This window comes from Saccharomycopsis crataegensis (assembly GCF_037102585.1).
Source record: "Saccharomycopsis crataegensis DNA, jcf7180000000084, whole genome shotgun sequence".
Classification (NCBI taxonomy): Eukaryota; Fungi; Ascomycota; class Saccharomycetes; order Ascoideales; family Saccharomycopsidaceae; genus Saccharomycopsis; species Saccharomycopsis crataegensis.
The window spans coordinates 2,238,979-2,256,065 of NW_027043829.1; the positions used below are offsets into that span (position 1 = coordinate 2,238,979).

Here is a 17,087-nt window from a genome sequence, read left to right on the forward strand (position 1 = left end):
ATAGCAAAGCATAAACCAAAAAAAGGTTCATTTGCATTTGCTTTCTAAAGATCTCTAGATCTTCCATTCATATATAACTGGATTATTTAAACAAAAACAAAAAAGAAAATACACCAAAGGCATTATTCTCGTGAATTCTTATGAATTGAGATGATTTTGTAGAAACGTATAAAACCATCCCCGATGCGTGCGATGAGCACAGAAAAAAAAAAAAAAAATTAGAAGAAAAAAAAAGAACTTTAAAACCTTCCCAAACACAATAGAACAAAAGTACTTGCTTCTCTCAATACCATTCTGCTATCCTATCATCCATTATCCTCTTCATTTGAAAACATTTTTTACCTCAACAAAACATTCATTCAGCATTAATAGCTCACACTACCATGACCAAGCCAACAACATCCAAGAAATTAAACAACAAAAAAACTGCGGGCAAGAAGAAATTTGCCTCGAATGCCCTGATCTGTAAGTCTACTGGCTCTCTGACTAAAGATAAGAATAAAAAGAGACAGCTCCAGAGCAAGAACTCTAAGTTGATTGCCAACCTCGATAACGATTTGACATCCATCGTCAGGGAAACTCTAGAGGGACAAAAGCAGGATAGTGGGAAAGCATCGTCGCTTAAGGATCTTCAACAATTGAAAGAAAAGGATACTGAAACCATAAGAATTGCAGAAGAGCAGGAAAAGCAAGTGAATAGTGACTTGCTACAACAGTTGCAGAGCATTGATAACATCAAATTGTGAATTTAAACAGAATGTAATTCAACCAAAGAATTTAACATGTGTACTATAGCAGAATTTTAATGAAAATATTTTAATATTATCTGATATTCAAATGTAGACTGGCCTTGATGAAGAACTTCTCGGACTCAATTAAAAAAGGGGCATCTTACAAAAAATGAAAGAAAAAAATCATGATGACCTTGGATATGAAATGTCTATATGAATAAAATATGTAGAATTGGAAAATAAAAGTGAAACAAAGAACAATCTGCCACCTGAACTAGGTTTAAATATGACTTGGTTCTGATGACTGGTTATTTTTATCTTGGCCATTCATGTAATCATTTTCGTCACCACTGTCGATTTCAAAATCCTCAACATTGTGGACCACTTCTTGACTTTCACGGTCTTGGTCTATAAGTAATGATGCATTGTCGGAATCATAATCAAATCTTGGACTGGTTGCACTATATCTAGATTCATCGTCAGATTCTGGGTTGATGATATCAAATTCATAATCTTCAGCTCTTCTACGGTGAGGTCTTCTGCCATTGACCGCCTTAAGATAGAATAAGCAAATACAGAACCCAATGACAATTAATAGGAAGAAATATTCACCATAATGTTTGGTAGTATCATGTCTAAATTTCCCATCCTCATCTTCGTCGTGGGAGTGTTCATTTTCCGGGTTAGAAACATCGGCCTCTGTTCCTTCTGGTTTGGTTTCAGAGTCACTTCCGCTTTCTTCTTCCTTATTTTCGTCTTCTTGTACTTCAGGCTCTTCTTCATCCCCCGGTAGCGGGAATCTTTTAGCTTTGGTGGCATCGATAGTTGGTCCAAATAATTGAAGTCTCCAGCTATTGAGAGTAACATCATTATTTTTATCGTGGTTCATTAATTCAAGGGTCCATTCACCAGCTGGATCTTCTCCCCAATGGGCCACTGACATGAATGTCCAATTCTTGAACCCTTCTGAAGATGTATCTAATTGTCTAGCAATAGCTAATCTCGATTTTCTACCACTTGGAGAAATTAAGTTGGCACTGAACAGACTTCTGGAAGTGGTATCAATATCCACAGTGACGGTCACATGCTCCAACTTTTCAAGGTTAGAATTTTGTGTATCCTTAGCGTCAATACTTATGGTGTCATTGAAAGCAGCATCACCACCGCCAATAACCTTGAGGCTGCTCTTTTTTCTTTGAGAGTAATGCCAAGCTTGAGGTTTGACATTCGTCCAAGTTTTGGCCAATTCTACCATCTTATAAGCATCGATCTTACCAAAACCATATTTATGGGAATATCTCTTCCCAACAGCACAGTCTTGCCACTCACCATCATCTTCATTAATTTCCACCCCACTTAGGATGGTGATATATTGAACATCTCTCCAGGTAAGATCTGGATTGGCTTCAAGAACAAGGGCATAGATACCAGCAGCCAATGGAGCAGCAGCAGATGTACCCCCATGGTGGTCACTACACTGCTCTTTGATATCGGTGGTATGAATATGTTCCCCTGAACCTGAAGAATACGTCACCGTTAACACCGCAGCACACGCCTCGGAATAAGAAGGATGTTTGCCATGCCAATCAATAGCGCCCACGGTAATCGAGTAAATACTATTGGTGTATCCATCGAAATTACAACTATCTCCACGGAACCCACCATTCCCACTAGCAAAAACGTATAAAGAGCCCTTGCCTCCTCTACCATCCAACACGCTTTTGACAATGGATTTCTGTACCAATAATGGTGGAGCTTGCATAGAAGCACCATCGTCTGGTGGACCCCAAGAGCACGAATAAATGTCGTTCAAATCATTACGGTACATCAATGCAGCAGCCTCATCCTCAGCAGTGATTTTCCCACTCAATATTCTGAGTCCAGAAACTTTAGACCCCATGGCGACCCCGACCCCGCAAAACTCGTTTTTTTGGGCGGCGATTTCGCCAGCACATCGCGTACCATGATAATCATCGTCTAACGTTGGCATTGGCAAGTTTTGGTTAGCGTTATAATCCCATGACGCTTCTTTATTGAAGGCATCCCTCAAATCGTCGGAAGTGAAGTCCAAACCATCATCTATGATGGCGACAGTGATATTTTTACCAGTGATCCCGAGATCCCAGACTCCGGTAACGTTCACGTCATCATTTGGGGAGACAGGGTTCACAATATGCCACTGTTTTATAAATTCTGGATCATTAATATTGTATTTTTCCTTGGCGGCAAACACAGGTTCCATTGATGAATCATAGCTCTGTGGTATAGGGGCTCTTTTCTCTAATTTTCTTGGTTCTAACAAATGTAATGCCTTGACACTTAGGTCAGACGCCAATCTCTTATGAATACTGCTGGCCAGTCTCTTCTCAATAGTCAATGCGTCATGATTTGATCCGTGTAGCTGATCATTTATTCCATGAATTGCATTCTCTGGTATCTGGTTAAAAGACTTCAAAGTGGAAAACACGTAATGGTTATCTAACCCTCTAAATTCGTGTTCAAAATTAAAATCTGGAAAGTTGTCAATGAACTGGCGCAATTGGCATTCATTTTGCAACTCCACTGTGAAATAGTCTCTCAAATCGTAATCTCTTTCTGGGATTTTATTATGATGGTCGACGATACTATCTTGAAAACTTTCAGAACTGATAGTTCTCGCGAGGAAAAATAATAGTAAACCAAACAACGAATTTACTCTCATGTTGGAAACTTTTGTAGTGTTATTGTATTATGATAATGAATGATTCTTTGGAATATTTTTTCTGTTCTTTTCTTATTGTTCTAGGAAACAACCAGTTAATCCCAAACTAAAAAAAAAAATGGGGCAGCCAAAAAGAAAAAAAAAAAAAAATGATATCGCCAAGATGTGAATAATACAAAGAGAAACTGAAAATGAAAACAAGAAACAAGAAATCAAGAAACAAGAAAAAGGAGGGAAAAAAGAAGAGCCAGAGTAGTGCGTGAAAGAGATATTATCAGTTATATGATTAGATAAATGTGTCAGGGAGATTTTCTGATCTTTCAGTTTTTTTTCCCTTGTTGTTAATAGTAATTTGTTGATGAGGATCACCCGGCACACTCAAGCTCACTACAAACAGCACACTTTAATCGCAATTTATTAGACGTAAATAATAAACAAAAAAGAAAGAAGAAATAGAAGAAAAAAAAGACCAATTATTGACATTACAGTTACCGTATCATTACTATTGTGCAGCACCGTCTTCTTCCATTCTTTCATCTCCCGACCCATCTTGGGCATCATCATCACCACCTTCTTCTTCAACTGTTACTTGTTCCAAAAACGGTTCAACATCTTCATCTTCATAAATCTTCAAACCATCCTTACCGACAATAGCAATGGTGGTGTTGCTGGTGCTCAATTCACTGTCCTTCAATGTCTGTCTCAAGGCTTCGACACCGTTTTTGATCAATTCTGCATCATTAAGATCGTCAAATGACTCGAAATTCTTTTCCAAGAAGGTCTTTGCCCCTTGTGATCTAGCACCAATGGCGTTAGCTTTGTACTTTAACACGTTACCAGATGGTTGGAACTCAAACAAATGCGATCCGCTCTCGTCGTAACCAATAATAAGCAACCCGACCCCATAAGGTCTGGAACCATAACTCTGGGTATTTTGTTGGGCTTTATCGGCCAACAAGTTCGCAGCCTTTTGTATTGAGATTGGTCTATTGAACAACATCTTTGATTCCATTGCTTTAGTTCTAAGGAAATTGGACAAGACTCTGGCGTCTGGGGCCAACCCGGCCAAAACAATCGCTAAATGATCATCTATCTTGATCACCTTCTTGTGATACGACCCCAAATCCTCAGCGTTTCTCTTCAATGCCACCAACACAGCATTGTTCTTGGAAGTCAACCCGACAGCAGCACTACCCTGTTTAATAGCTTCCAACGCGTATTCTACTTGGAATAAACGACCGGTAGGCGAGAAAGTGACAGCATCACTATCATAGTTATTTCTAAACTTTAGCAATGGTTAGCAAAAAAAGAAAGAAAACAAAAGCAAAAACAAAAGAAAACAATAATAACCAGAATTCCGAAGAGCTCCCAATTACAATACTCACCATCTTGTAACGATTATAAACTCTTAATATCCAGCAACGGATCCTTCCACCACTAAGTGAAATTCCCAGTGGCGGTTTTTTTATGAATGTCCCCTTGCCTAACATTTTTTTTCCACCGCTTGTTGTGTGCCCTGGTATGTGTGCTCCAACGGTGCGGGTACATCTACTACTAAATCACATCCTACAGCTAAATTATCATCAATAATAAAATCAAATTAATTTGAAAAAATAATTTACACCCAGGAAATACTATATCTCTAGATAATCATTATGAACTGCTCAACTTCTTCATTTTCTCGACTCTTTGATGCACCCTCTTCAAACTCAACTTGACATCCCCTTTCTGGAACGCGTCCAAGTTGTAATAGTTTGAAGCTAGCTCAAACAACCATTCCGGTCTTATCGCCGTCACTGTTCTAATATAATTCTTACTTGTCAACACAAATTCGTTGTAAATCACCCATTCACTATCTTGCGCCAATACTGTGCTTGGGTGAATCAATACTTCTTGGTTATCCTTAATTGTCAAATATCCTTTAGCACCAGACTTCTTCTTGGCAACTTGCATAAAGAATCCTGCGGTCAACGCTTTTCTAATGTTATCAAAATAGTTTTTGTCAGATTGGTCATTAGGTGAGACCAAGTCGATATAATTGATGTCCATGATTCTTTTCAATTGCTTTCTCACGTTATCGGCACTTTGCAAAGATCTATATGACAAGTAATTTTCCCTGCACCAAGATCTCATTGGTTGTTCTTTGGAATCGTCCATGCTCTTGTATGCTTGGAAGGCATTTAATAAAGTGATGTGATCGCCATCAGGGTGGGCAAAAGCAGCTTTAGCCTCATCAGCCTGTTTTTTAGCAGCAACTGGTCTAATAAAAGCGTTTGGAACACTCAACATCGAAACAATAGTCAAAATTTCATTCGAGCAATTGAATTTAGGAGAACCAATCAACATCACTGCCAAAGTTGGGTCTAATGGGAAAATGGATGCCAATCTCCCTAATGCGGTCAAATTACCATCGTCATCAAGACATTGGAGATAATTCAATTCTTCAAGAGCCCGCATCATGGTTTCTGGGGCTGGAGGATCCATGAAATCAAAGTGAACCAAGTCATCGACTCCTAATTTCTTCAATTCTAGCACCGTACTCGACAAATTACATCTTAAAATTTCGGGATAACTTTGCTCAATCAATTCTTTCTTGAAAGCTTCTTCAGTGTATAATCTAAAACATTTACCTGGTTTTGTACGACCAGCTCTACCGGCTCTTTGTTGAGCGGAGGCTTTAGAAATTGGAGAAACCAAAAGCGATTCCACTCTAATTCTTGGGTTATACACTTTTTGTTTAGAAAACCCTGGGTCAACAACGTAAACCACCCCGTCAATGGTCAACGAGGTTTCGGCAATGTTAGTGGAAATAATAACTTTTCTACCTGGTCTGCCATTAGGAGTCAATGGCTCTGGAGCTGGCTCAAAAATCTTTTGTTGTTGATTTGGTGGTAATGACCCATATAATGGATAAACTTTCAACGGTCCACAGTTTTGTTCTCTGATCAATTCATCAGCTTCCAATCGAAGTTTGAGACAACTGTCTTCGATTTCTTCTTCACCAGTCAAAAATAAAAGAATATCCCCTTCATCTTCAGTGGCATGGATTTGTAAAACTGTTCTGATAGCAGAATCCAAATAATCACTTTGGTATTCTGGAGTGTAATAAATCTCAACAGGATGAGTTCTACCAGGAACCGCCAATAATGGAGCGTCATTGAAATATTTTTGGAATTTTTCAGCATCCAAGGTAGCAGACATAACAACCACTTTCAAGTCTTTTCTACGGGAAGTGACTTGTTTGATCAACCCCATCAAAATATCGGTAGCTAAAGTACGTTCGTGGGCTTCATCGAGAATAATACATGAATACTTGGACAAATCAGCGTCTTCCATAGCTTCTCTCAACAACATACCATCAGTCATATACTTCAAGATTGTTTTATTAGAGGTACAGTTTTCAAATCTGATACTGTAACCCACTTCATCACCCAATTTGACATCCATTTCATCGGCAACTCTTCTGGCAACAGAAGTAGCCGCCACTCTTCTTGGTTGGGTACAAGCAACTTGCTTGTTGTGTAAATGTGGCATTTCATCATATAAGACAAATTGAGGGATTTGGGTGGTTTTACCAGAACCGGTTTCACCAACAAACACCATGATTTGTGTCAGTTGATAGATCTTCAAAAACTCATCTCTTTGAGCATGCACTGGCAAATCACGACGGACTTTCAAGATCTTGAAATAGTTACTAGAAAAATCTTCCCCCGTGAAAGGATTCTTTTCACCAGATTCCAATCTTTCAGCATCTTCCGCAGTGGTTTCATGAGGTTTCAACCCTTTGAATTCCCCAGCGTCATGATGAACAGTTAATTCATCAACGGGTTCGGCGTGTGGACCTTCTGGAGCCAATTTTTCAACGACTTCTTCAGCCTCTTTTTCAGCCTCACTTTCTTTGGCAACCTTGGCCTTCTTTCTTGGTCTGTCGCTCCCCATTTTGTGTTGATGCTGATGTTTATAGAAGTTTGATGAATATCTTCTCTTCAATTAAAAGAAAATAAAAAAAAAAAAAAATTTTTTATGCACCATCTTTCTTTATTGTGGTGCGCTTAGCCCTGCGATGAGCATCTCTGCTTAGAAAATTGGACAATTGGCCAGATATTATTATTATGGTTCAATAAATCGAGTATTCATTATGATATTATAATCTATTCCATAGGAAACAAACACATCTATACTGTATTACACACATACAAAAAAAAAAAAAAAAAAAAACTGAAAACTAAAATCCATTTTACTTTGTAAATATTTTTTTATCAAATCGTATAACCATCACCGTTATATTATCGGTGCTTAAATTCTTCATTGCATGGTCTACCAAAATCTTTGATTGTTTATTTGGATCGGGTTCTTCTCGGATCAAGTCCACGGCTTCTTGATCTGATAAAACATCCCACAACCCATCACAAGCCAAAATCAAAAATTCATCATGTTCATTAATTTCAATGGCGGTGGTGTAAGGTCTACCGATAATAAGGTTTTTTAAATATGTGTCACCTAATGATCTGGTAATTGCAAGCACCCCGTTCACCCGATTCTTCATTATGAGACCACCCGCCTGGATGATTCTATTTCCTTCATTGACATCACTGCCCTTATGGTCATAAGATAATCGAATAGCATAACCAGATCGGCATAGTACGAGTCTGGAATCACCGACATTGGCGGTGTACAACATCCGCTTATGGTTGGCAGACGGTAAAAAGTCAAACAACTCTTGCATTTCCTTGACGTTTTGATTGATGAACGATTTCCGGTTGATGCCATCACTGGCGTTGCTTTTGGATTCTTTGTCAGGATCAACATCTTCTGGAAGATAGTCCTTGCTTTTATAATTATTTGTCGTGGCAGAGTGCACCTTATCTTGGTATTCGTCATCTAATTCCCAGCGCATTATCGCCACCGCGGCAGTACACCCGCTTGTACCTATATTATTTGTGGATTGTGAAATCAACTTATCAGCTTGTTGGAAACAACTGTCCAAACAATCTCTAACGTCTTTATCATATTCTTCGGTTTCTTGGTCGGTGAATCCCTGTGTACTATCGACAGTGGTTATTGCGTCTTCTTGTGTCATACCGTCTCTTGATTTCCACTTGGCTCTCTGCTGTTGTTTTTGTTCATTACTGAGCAATTCTTTCTCCAACAACAAGTGTAAGTTTTGGCCGCACCATTTGGCACTACTTTTCCCAGCATGACCATCAAACACTGCGAAATAGCCCCAATCCAATCTTTCGACAAAGTTGGCGACATAAGTGTGAACGTCTTCCATAGTTAATCTGTACTTTGAGTTTTTGTTCTCTGAAACCCCTACGGTATATGATAATTTATAACTCATTTGAGCCTCGTCACTATCTTTTTGCTGGTCTAATTTTTTTGATTCTCGTTGTTCTTGAGGATTATCTGTCTGTGGTTGTTGAGATCGGGCAGTTTCCGATGACAGGGTGTCATGTTTCTTGTGGAAGATTTTCCCCAATATATTTTCGCTTTTAGGAGGGGCGCTAAGGTCTTCTGACATTATTTATGGTGCCTAGTGTGTATACTATGAAGGTCTGAAAAAATGAGGTATCGATGATAACAGTGCAAAGTGGGACAGGTATCCTCATCTACGAATCCCCCATAAAAAATAAGAGAAAGAAAAAAGAAAAAATATAAAAAAAATCACGTTTTTTGCTAATAGGACTTCCTTAATAAACACCCAGCAGCCAGTATCTAACATTGTACCTCTGTAAATTGTGCTTTCTGTCTTGAGAGATTCTTTTGCGAGAACTGTGGATGGTTTTTAGTGTAGTGTAGTCCTTTTTATTAAGCATTGATAGAAATTATGCGCGAAACAATATCAATGCCCGATGCCGCCTGTTGATTAATTGTGCAATACTTGTTCTCTTTACCATGCAATATCTTATATAATTATGTAAATAGTTTAAATGAAAATAAATTTGATAGTCTTGGAATCATTCAATTTATTTAATTTGGTTTTACTATGCACGACGATCACATCCGTCATGAAAATAGTAAAAAAAGAAATCTTTTCCTACCGTAGGTTGTTTATGTGTTCTGAAGGTAAGCTATTTCTTGGAATGTTTCTGAGTTTAAAATAAAGTAAATCTCAAATATATTCCTCAATTCTTTGCTCCTTTTCTTCTCCTTTTTTTTTATCTTCTTTCTTCCTTTCAATACTTCAATCTTCCAATAGTGTCAATTTTTCGTTGTAAAATGATGCAATTTGATTGATGAAAAAAAGATCAAATAACAATCTTCCTCAATTGCTTTTGGTGGAAAAAAAAAAAAAAAAGATACTACAGTCACTCTTCCCTTAAATTGCTTGCTTTTTCTAGAGTCAAAGTTTAATTGTAAATTTGTGATAACTTATGGATTTCATATTGTACATGGGTTATTTGATTTACTTTTTGATTGTTTGGCCTGTTGCATAGGGGCGAGTATGTATTATCAGTTGTAAGAACCACTAACCTTTTCGAATTACCACTACTCGAAAGAATGTGATCACATTTAACTCAAGAAAATTGCTCCTGAAGGTTAGATTCGTGTTAAGCTTTTTTTTTTTTTGAGAGGCCTTTATAACCCATATCGCTACAGTTTTCTTCTGAATAACACCATTTCCTCATTGCTCAAGAATTTTTGCTTAGTTATTACACTTTGTCCAAGAGTAATATTCAATGACATAAAACTAATCTTTACTTCTATTTCATCATGACAGGAGTTTGATCAAACAAGTAAGTATCGTGCAATTTCTCACTTCATTAGGTAGGATCAGCCGTTACAAATATTTTCCTAATATTTGGGAGACTACTTAATTGAGAAGGTACTAGGTTAATAACAAACTTTATTCAATGTTTCTAATGTAAAATCAAAAAGAGGATAAGAAATATCTCATGTATTAGACAAATCATATAATTCACTGATTACTCTAAGGATTGTTCTTGTAATCTCTAATTGCAACTAGCAGAAAAGCGTCTCTATAAATGGTAAGGAGCTACGAAAAAGAATGAGAGTGTAATTATTCTCCACGCCATGTTTTCAATCAACACAGATTTACTGAGCTGTAATAGACACGACTATTGGTAATAGTTACCACTACGGTTTTCACAACACAATTCAATCATTTATGATAACCCAAATTATAATTAAAAATTATAGTACTCAAAAAAAGCAAAACACACAATCATTGAGATATCTGATTAAGATGCTCTATATAAGTTTTCATTTTGTCCCAAGATTCGGTGAAAGCTTTGTCACCAATAGTTAGTAACTCATCATCATTTTTTTCACCACCGTCATCGTCCTTCAAGGTTAAATCAGGATCATGGAACATTCCAAGATAAGGAATCCTCAAAAACGATTCTTTGATTAGGGAGTCTCCTAAAATGTTATTTTGGAAAGCATCGGAATACTCAGCTATATAGTCTCCCAAATCTGTTTGATTATTGATGAGCTTAGTCCGCTTAGACATGTCAAGAAACCCATCATTAGGATTCATTTGATAGGTAGGATTATTACGATACTTCAAATAGTGTTTGTGAGGCAGGTCAATCGCAGGTACTTCGACAGCAATATTAGAGTCGTAAAATGAGATAATGTGGGCCAAGCTGTTAAATAAGCTTGGTAACGAGCTTTTAATGATAATTGTTGATAAATTACTGAATTCAAATGTTGATGCAGTGGACAGTGATATCAGCGTTACTCCAAAAGTTTCACAGGTACTGAGAATTGAATGAAGTTTATCAATTTTATTGAAAACATACTGGTTCACGAGAAGGGTCACGGTGTAGTTCTTGGTATTGATCGTGCCAACATTATCGAAGATCTTCTGCTGGGTTTGATTGTAAAGATAATAAGTTAATTCCACAATAGCTGCCGCAACTTTTCCGGCACTCCCAATGATTTCCACTTGATAATAGATGCTATCTGAGTTGATTGAGGAGAATAGTATTTTTGATACGTTTAAATAGTTGCAGAAGTCTTGTAATTCGTCATTATGTTGTTGCTTGACCCGTAGTTTCAACAATTGTAGTTCGGTAGTCCCCACTAGTATTGAAGCAATGCATTCTTTCTCATTATTACCAACAAACTGTTTAGGGAAATTGAAGATTTCATTGATGGTGGATGATGTAATCCTCTGCTGTTCTTCGTGGCTGGTGGATGAGGTTGACGATTCTGGGGCTTCTTTGGGTTGGTTGGTTTTCTGGGCCTTGAATGGCTTAGTGCCATTCAGTGAGTTCTTAGCTCTGGATCTCTTTGGAGGCATGGTTACGATTATACGATATTTATTGGTGTCATACACAGTGCGGTTGGCACTAATTAATCTGATTGTCTAGTTGTAGGAGGTTCCTCATCGCGGGTAATCGCACGCATCCCTCCTCTGGCACACCACAAGGAAAATTTTTTTTTTTTTTTTTCTGTAGGTGAAATTTTTTAAATTTTGCAGTGACAAGGTATCTGTGATATATTATAATTATTATCATTAATACATCAATAACAAAGACAAAAAATGGGTAAAAGTAAGAGTTCCTCTAAAGAGTCCAAGTCCGTGGTCAAGAAGTCCAAGACTGAATCTTCCAGCAAAACCGCCGATGACTCTGTCGATAACTACGAAAAGAGAATGCCTGCAGTTTTGACTTTTGCTAAACCTTTGGCATCCAAGAAATTGAACAAGAAGACCCTCAAGACCATCAAGAAGGCTTCTAAGGCCAAGCACGTCAAGAGAGGGGTCAAGGAAGTTGTCAAGGCTTTGAGAAAGGGCGAAAAAGGGTTGGTGATTATTGCCGGTGACATTTCCCCAGCTGATGTGATTAGTCACTTGCCAGTGTTGTGTGAGGACTCAAGTGTTCCATTCGTTTTCATCCCATCTAAGGAAGATTTGGGAAGCGCTGGTGCCACCAAGAGACCAACCAGTTGTGTGATGATTGTTCCAGGTGGTGGCAAGAAAAGCAAGAATAGTGAGGCTAAGGAAGAATACAAAGAAGGTTACGATGAGATTGTCAAGGAGATTGCCACTTTGGCTTAAACATGTTTCTGACCAGAAATATTTGCATTATTCCCTGCATGACTTTTTTATTGATGTGAACCATTTCCCCTTATCTTCTCCCCCTACCCAAAACAGCTCCCACAATCCACAAATTTTTTCTATATAAAGCCCTGCCATTGTGATGTTTTTGTACCATATATGTTATTATTATTGTCTATCTGTGTTTTTATAAATCAAATGACCACCATATACCGGTCCCTCGTAAGCCTTTATAACAGAATACTCATCGAACGATTGTATAAAATCACCCAATAAACGCTAATGGCGGCGTGCGGGTAGCAGGTGAAAAAAATCAAGCGATGAAAAAAAAGCGTTTTTCGTTATACGAGCGACACGAAAGTAATATATTTCTTATATATATATATATTATTATTATTATTATTGCACTCAGTTCTTTCTTTTTCTAGAAGTACCAGTAATTGTATTTGTTGCTGCTGCTGTCGTGTGCTTGAAGAAGAACAGGTTGAAATAAAGGTAATAACACAAACCATGGCTGATTCAATCATTTTATCGCAGGCGTCGTCCGCCTTTGAAAAACTCCAAGAGTTGTCCAAATTTCAAATTGCTGGGTTGTTATTGGCCATCCCATTTATCTATAACATTGTTAGCCAATTATTATACAAGTTAAGAAAGGACAGAGTCCCATTGGTATGGTACTGGATCCCATGGTTTGGTTCTGCTATCCCATATGGTATGCAACCATACGAGTTCTTTGCCAAGTGTCAGAAACAACATGGGGATATCTTTGCCTTTATGTTGCTTGGGAGAATCATGACCGTTTACCTTGGACCAAAAGGCCACGAATTCGTCTTGAACAGTAAGGCCTCTGCTGTCAGTGCCGAAGAAGCTTATACCCATTTGACCACCCCAGTGTTTGGTAAAGGGGTCATTTATGATTGTTCGAACCAAAGATTGATGGAACAAAAGAAATTCGCTAAAGGGGCATTGACCAGAGAATCTTTCAAATCTTACGTGCCAAAGATTAGAGAAGAAATTTTGGGATACATGAACAGATCATCAAATTTTATGGGACCAGAAAAGAAGGACCACGGGATTGCCGATGTCATGGTCACTCAACCAGAAATCACGATCTTCACTGCTTGTAGAAGTTTGTTGGGTGAACAAATGAGAGAAAGATTCGATGAGAGTTTTGCCCAACTTTATTCTGATTTAGACAAAGGGTTCACTCCAATTAACTTTGTGTTCCCATGGTTGCCATTCTTGTCGATTTATAAGCAAAGAGACAATGCCCAAAGAAAGATTTCTAGTACTTACATGTCATTGATCAATGAAAGACGTGCGAACAACGATATTCAAGACCGTGACTTGATTGACACCTTGATGAAACACTCTACTTACAAGGATGGTGTGAAAATGACCGACCAAGAAATTGCTAACTTGTTGATTGGTGTGTTGATGGGTGGTCAACATACTTCTGCTGCCACCTCCTCTTGGTTTTTGTTGCACTTGGCTGAAAAACCAGAATTGCAAGAAGAATTGTTGCAAGAACAAAAGAAGATCCTTGGTTCAAGAAAAGAAGTCACTTATGATGATTTGGCCAATATGCCATTAACTAACAATGTGATCAAAGAAACTTTGAGAATGCACATGCCATTGCACTCGATCTTTAGAAAAGTCACCCAATCGTTACCAGTTCCAGGCACTTCGTATGTTGTTCCAAGAGGTCACCACGTTTTGGTTTCCCCAGGTTTTGCTATGACCAACGAAGCTTATTTCCCTCATGCCGAAGATTTCAACCCACACCGTTGGGACAATGTTGCCGACAACAACGGTGATGAAAAAACTGTTGATTATGGGTTTGGTGCTGTTTCAAAAGGTGTCAGCTCTCCATATTTGCCATTTGGTGGTGGTAGACACAGATGTATTGGTGAACAATTTGCTTATTGTCAATTGGGTACCATTTTGAGCACTTTTGTCAAGACCATGAAGTGGAGATTAGTCGATGGAGAAACCAAGATTCCACAACCAGATTACCAAAGTATGGTCACTTTGCCAGAACAACCAGCCAAAGTTTACTGGGAGTTGAGAGATAACAGAGATGATTGAATAATATTTGTGTGAATGGATTTTTTTTTTTTTTTTTTTTCAAAAAAAAGAAAAAAAAAAGAATTATATTATTTTCTAATTACATCTTTTACGATTTTGTTCTCTTTTTTTCTTTTTTCTTTTGATACACAAGTTTTAGTTAATTTATTTTGTTTTGTTTATCAGTTCGTATGAAATAATCTTTAGCTATTATTTCCCTATTTGAAATTTTATTAATTGTTTAGAGTAATATATTCGTAATGCTTTTTTTTTGTTTCTTCATCCTAAATTGAATTAGATTTTGAATTATTTTATTCCATTCCCCGGTATCTTGTATCAAATGCCAAGGAATGGACGACATCCATGTCTTTCAAATAAAACAACAAACGAGTTACCAGAAAATATATTGTATTCCATCAACTGGGACCGTAAAATAGTCCATGGTCCCGCAGCATAGTGGTGGACACCGTACGCAGTACGGCCCCAGCATTGGCCACAGGGTACTGCGCACTGGGCCTAAAGCTGCTGGAGAATGTTGAGCTTCCAGAGTATAAAATATTGAGATAATTCCTTCAAAATAATACATTTTTAATACATTTTTTATTCTATTCATTTACTGAAGGACTCTTTGTAATATTAAATTAGAAAATTCCACAAAAATCACCATGAAGATCAACGCTTTAGCCTCGTCTGTCGCCCTTTTGGCGGTTGCTGTTAATGCCAAACACGCTGTCGACACTCCTGAAGCCAACACTGTCACCGAAGTTCCAACTACTGCTTCTTCTATTACTGAAACCACTACTTCCACTTCATCCACTGCCTTATCTGCCTCTACCACCGTGGCTGCCTGTACCGATTACGCCTGTATCCAATCAGAAGCCGTCAATGACGAAACCTCTTCTGGCTACTCCATCACCCATGTGGTTTCCACGAGCTCATACGACTCCACAACATACACCTCTGAAGGATCCTCTACTTCAGCTTCTGATTCTGCTACTGCTGGAGACTCGGTAGCCGCCACTACTAGTGGTGCATCCGGTACCAAATCCACCACTGCAGGTGCCGATCATACTTCTTCTGAAGCCACTGCCATCCATACTATCGCCAGTAACAGCACCACTTTGCACCATTCTGCTACCACATCAGCTGAATCATCAGCTACTTATGGTTCAGTTACTGGGGATCTTACTGCAACTTATGGTACTTCTGGGGCCGTCAACACAACTTCGAAATCCAAATCTTCTGCTGGTGAAGCTGATCACTTACGTGCCACTGGTGGTCTATTTGCTTTGGCCATCTTTGCCATTTCTTTATTCTAAGTTTGGAAAAAAAAAGGCACTCCCACATTTCGGTTCATCATTTTGTATTATTAATTCCATACGTTGATGTGCGGTGGTTTCCTCTTGATGAATAAAATCACCACATCGTGTAATTTTGTTATTTTTTATTGGTTCATTTTATTATTATTAGTTTTTATCAGACTTGTTTTGTTTCACTATTTTTTATCTTTACATATTGCTCATTCCTTTAGACATATTCTTAGTAAATTGGACTCTATTGTACCGTTATTTTACAAAAAAAAAAGAATCATTTTGTAGATTCGCTCATTGGTATTATTATTATTATTATTATTGTACAAGTTTTAGTCCCTTTGGTAAATATATAGGAATAACCAAAAGTAGCATTTATAATATATCTGTAATGAAGACCATCAATCCCTTGAAAATTTAGTCAGCAGAGTATCAAGCCAGCTTTTCAAGCTTGGAAAAATCAACATCGAAACTTGATCCACAACCACATGCACTCTTGGTGTACGGACTATCAATCACTTTAAAAGATGTACCAATCAACTCTTTCACATAATCAACTTTTGACTCTCTAAGGATCAATAAACTGGAATTGTCCAACACCACTTTTGCGCCATCTCTGTTGAAAATAGAAGTTTCATCATCGTTCAAATCATCGACAGTCAAATTTTCAAGTTTCGTCTGGTTAAGGTCCTTTTTGATTACTTTATCTTGGAATAAGTCTATCAATTTCAAATGATATTGAAACCCATGACATCCTCCAGATTCCACTGTCACTTGTACCGCAAGATTGCTATTCTTATCTTCGGCCATGAGTTTTTGAAGTTGATTGCAAGCATTACGGCTGATGGCCACTTTCAAAGGCTTGGAATCATCATTATCAGCAAACTGCTCGTTGAAGATCAGAGTCTTTGCGAATGTGGTTTCGAAATCTTCCACCAACGAGTTATTTTTCTTAGGAATAGTAGTAGTAGTAGTAGTAGTAGTAGTAGTAGTAGTAGTAGTAGTAGTAGTAGCAGCAGTAGTCGAGGGAGACAGTGAACCTGTAGGCTTGATATTGTTGTACACTGGAGATTGCATGTGCAATCTTCGCTGGGCTAAAGCTGGAACCATTCTTGCGAACGGGAATCCATATAGTGATCTAGACGATTTGACAACCCTGAACATTATTAATGTTATTGTTATTGTTATTATCACTGTTTGGTAATTAGCCAATGGCTAAAGATCATTAGTAATGGTAATAATTCTTACCT

At 37.9% G+C, this 17,087-nt stretch overlaps 10 protein-coding genes across 10 annotated transcripts; 4 read left to right on the forward strand and 6 right to left on the reverse strand. All coding sequences in view use genetic code 12, as the record gives it.

Moving 5' to 3' along the window:
• Nucleotides 1-383: 383 nt before the first annotated feature.
• Nucleotides 384-746, forward strand: DASC09_039870 (uncharacterized protein; the record flags this gene model as incomplete). Its single annotated transcript, XM_064997586.1, has 1 exon — nt 384-746. One exon carries the CDS (start codon nt 384-386, stop codon nt 744-746), a length of 363 nt encoding a protein of 120 aa, XP_064853658.1.
• A 265-nt stretch (nt 747-1,011) lies between these two features.
• On the reverse strand, nt 1,012-3,432 carry KEX2 (kexin KEX2; the record flags this gene model as incomplete). Its single annotated transcript, XM_064997587.1, has 1 exon — nt 1,012-3,432. The coding sequence occupies one exon, from the start codon at nt 3,430-3,432 to the stop codon at nt 1,012-1,014; it is 2,421 nt and encodes an 806-aa protein (XP_064853659.1).
• A 502-nt stretch (nt 3,433-3,934) lies between these two features.
• PRE5 (proteasome core particle subunit alpha 6) lies at nt 3,935-4,820 on the reverse strand (the record flags this gene model as incomplete). The annotated part of the gene is made up of 2 exons (XM_064997588.1): nt 3,935-4,717; nt 4,818-4,820. The coding sequence occupies 2 exons, from the start codon at nt 4,818-4,820 to the stop codon at nt 3,935-3,937; spliced, it is 786 nt and encodes a 261-aa protein (XP_064853660.1).
• Nucleotides 4,821-5,085: 265 nt separating this feature from the next.
• PRP43 (DEAH-box ATP-dependent RNA helicase PRP43) lies at nt 5,086-7,371 on the reverse strand (the record flags this gene model as incomplete). Its single annotated transcript, XM_064997589.1, has 1 exon — nt 5,086-7,371. The coding sequence occupies one exon, from the start codon at nt 7,369-7,371 to the stop codon at nt 5,086-5,088; it is 2,286 nt and encodes a 761-aa protein (XP_064853661.1).
• A 298-nt stretch (nt 7,372-7,669) lies between these two features.
• On the reverse strand, nt 7,670-8,953 carry PTC1 (type 2C protein phosphatase PTC1; the record flags this gene model as incomplete). The annotated part of the gene is made up of 1 exon (XM_064997590.1): nt 7,670-8,953. One exon carries the CDS (start codon nt 8,951-8,953, stop codon nt 7,670-7,672), a length of 1,284 nt encoding a protein of 427 aa, XP_064853662.1.
• Nucleotides 8,954-10,618: 1,665 nt separating this feature from the next.
• DASC09_039920 (uncharacterized protein) lies at nt 10,619-11,701 on the reverse strand (the record flags this gene model as incomplete). The annotated part of the gene is made up of 1 exon (XM_064997591.1): nt 10,619-11,701. One exon carries the CDS (start codon nt 11,699-11,701, stop codon nt 10,619-10,621), a length of 1,083 nt encoding a protein of 360 aa, XP_064853663.1.
• Nucleotides 11,702-11,944: 243 nt separating this feature from the next.
• On the forward strand, nt 11,945-12,460 carry NHP2 (snoRNA-binding protein NHP2; the record flags this gene model as incomplete). Its single annotated transcript, XM_064997592.1, has 1 exon — nt 11,945-12,460. One exon carries the CDS (start codon nt 11,945-11,947, stop codon nt 12,458-12,460), a length of 516 nt encoding a protein of 171 aa, XP_064853664.1.
• A 510-nt stretch (nt 12,461-12,970) lies between these two features.
• On the forward strand, nt 12,971-14,548 carry ERG11 (sterol 14-demethylase; the record flags this gene model as incomplete). The annotated part of the gene is made up of 1 exon (XM_064997593.1): nt 12,971-14,548. The coding sequence occupies one exon, from the start codon at nt 12,971-12,973 to the stop codon at nt 14,546-14,548; it is 1,578 nt and encodes a 525-aa protein (XP_064853665.1).
• Nucleotides 14,549-15,192: 644 nt separating this feature from the next.
• DASC09_039950 (uncharacterized protein) lies at nt 15,193-15,846 on the forward strand (the record flags this gene model as incomplete). Its single annotated transcript, XM_064997594.1, has 1 exon — nt 15,193-15,846. One exon carries the CDS (start codon nt 15,193-15,195, stop codon nt 15,844-15,846), a length of 654 nt encoding a protein of 217 aa, XP_064853666.1.
• A 423-nt stretch (nt 15,847-16,269) lies between these two features.
• Nucleotides 16,270-17,001, reverse strand: ISA2 (Isa2p; the record flags this gene model as incomplete). Its single annotated transcript, XM_064997595.1, has 1 exon — nt 16,270-17,001. The coding sequence occupies one exon, from the start codon at nt 16,999-17,001 to the stop codon at nt 16,270-16,272; it is 732 nt and encodes a 243-aa protein (XP_064853667.1).
• Nucleotides 17,002-17,087: the final 86 nt, after the last annotated feature.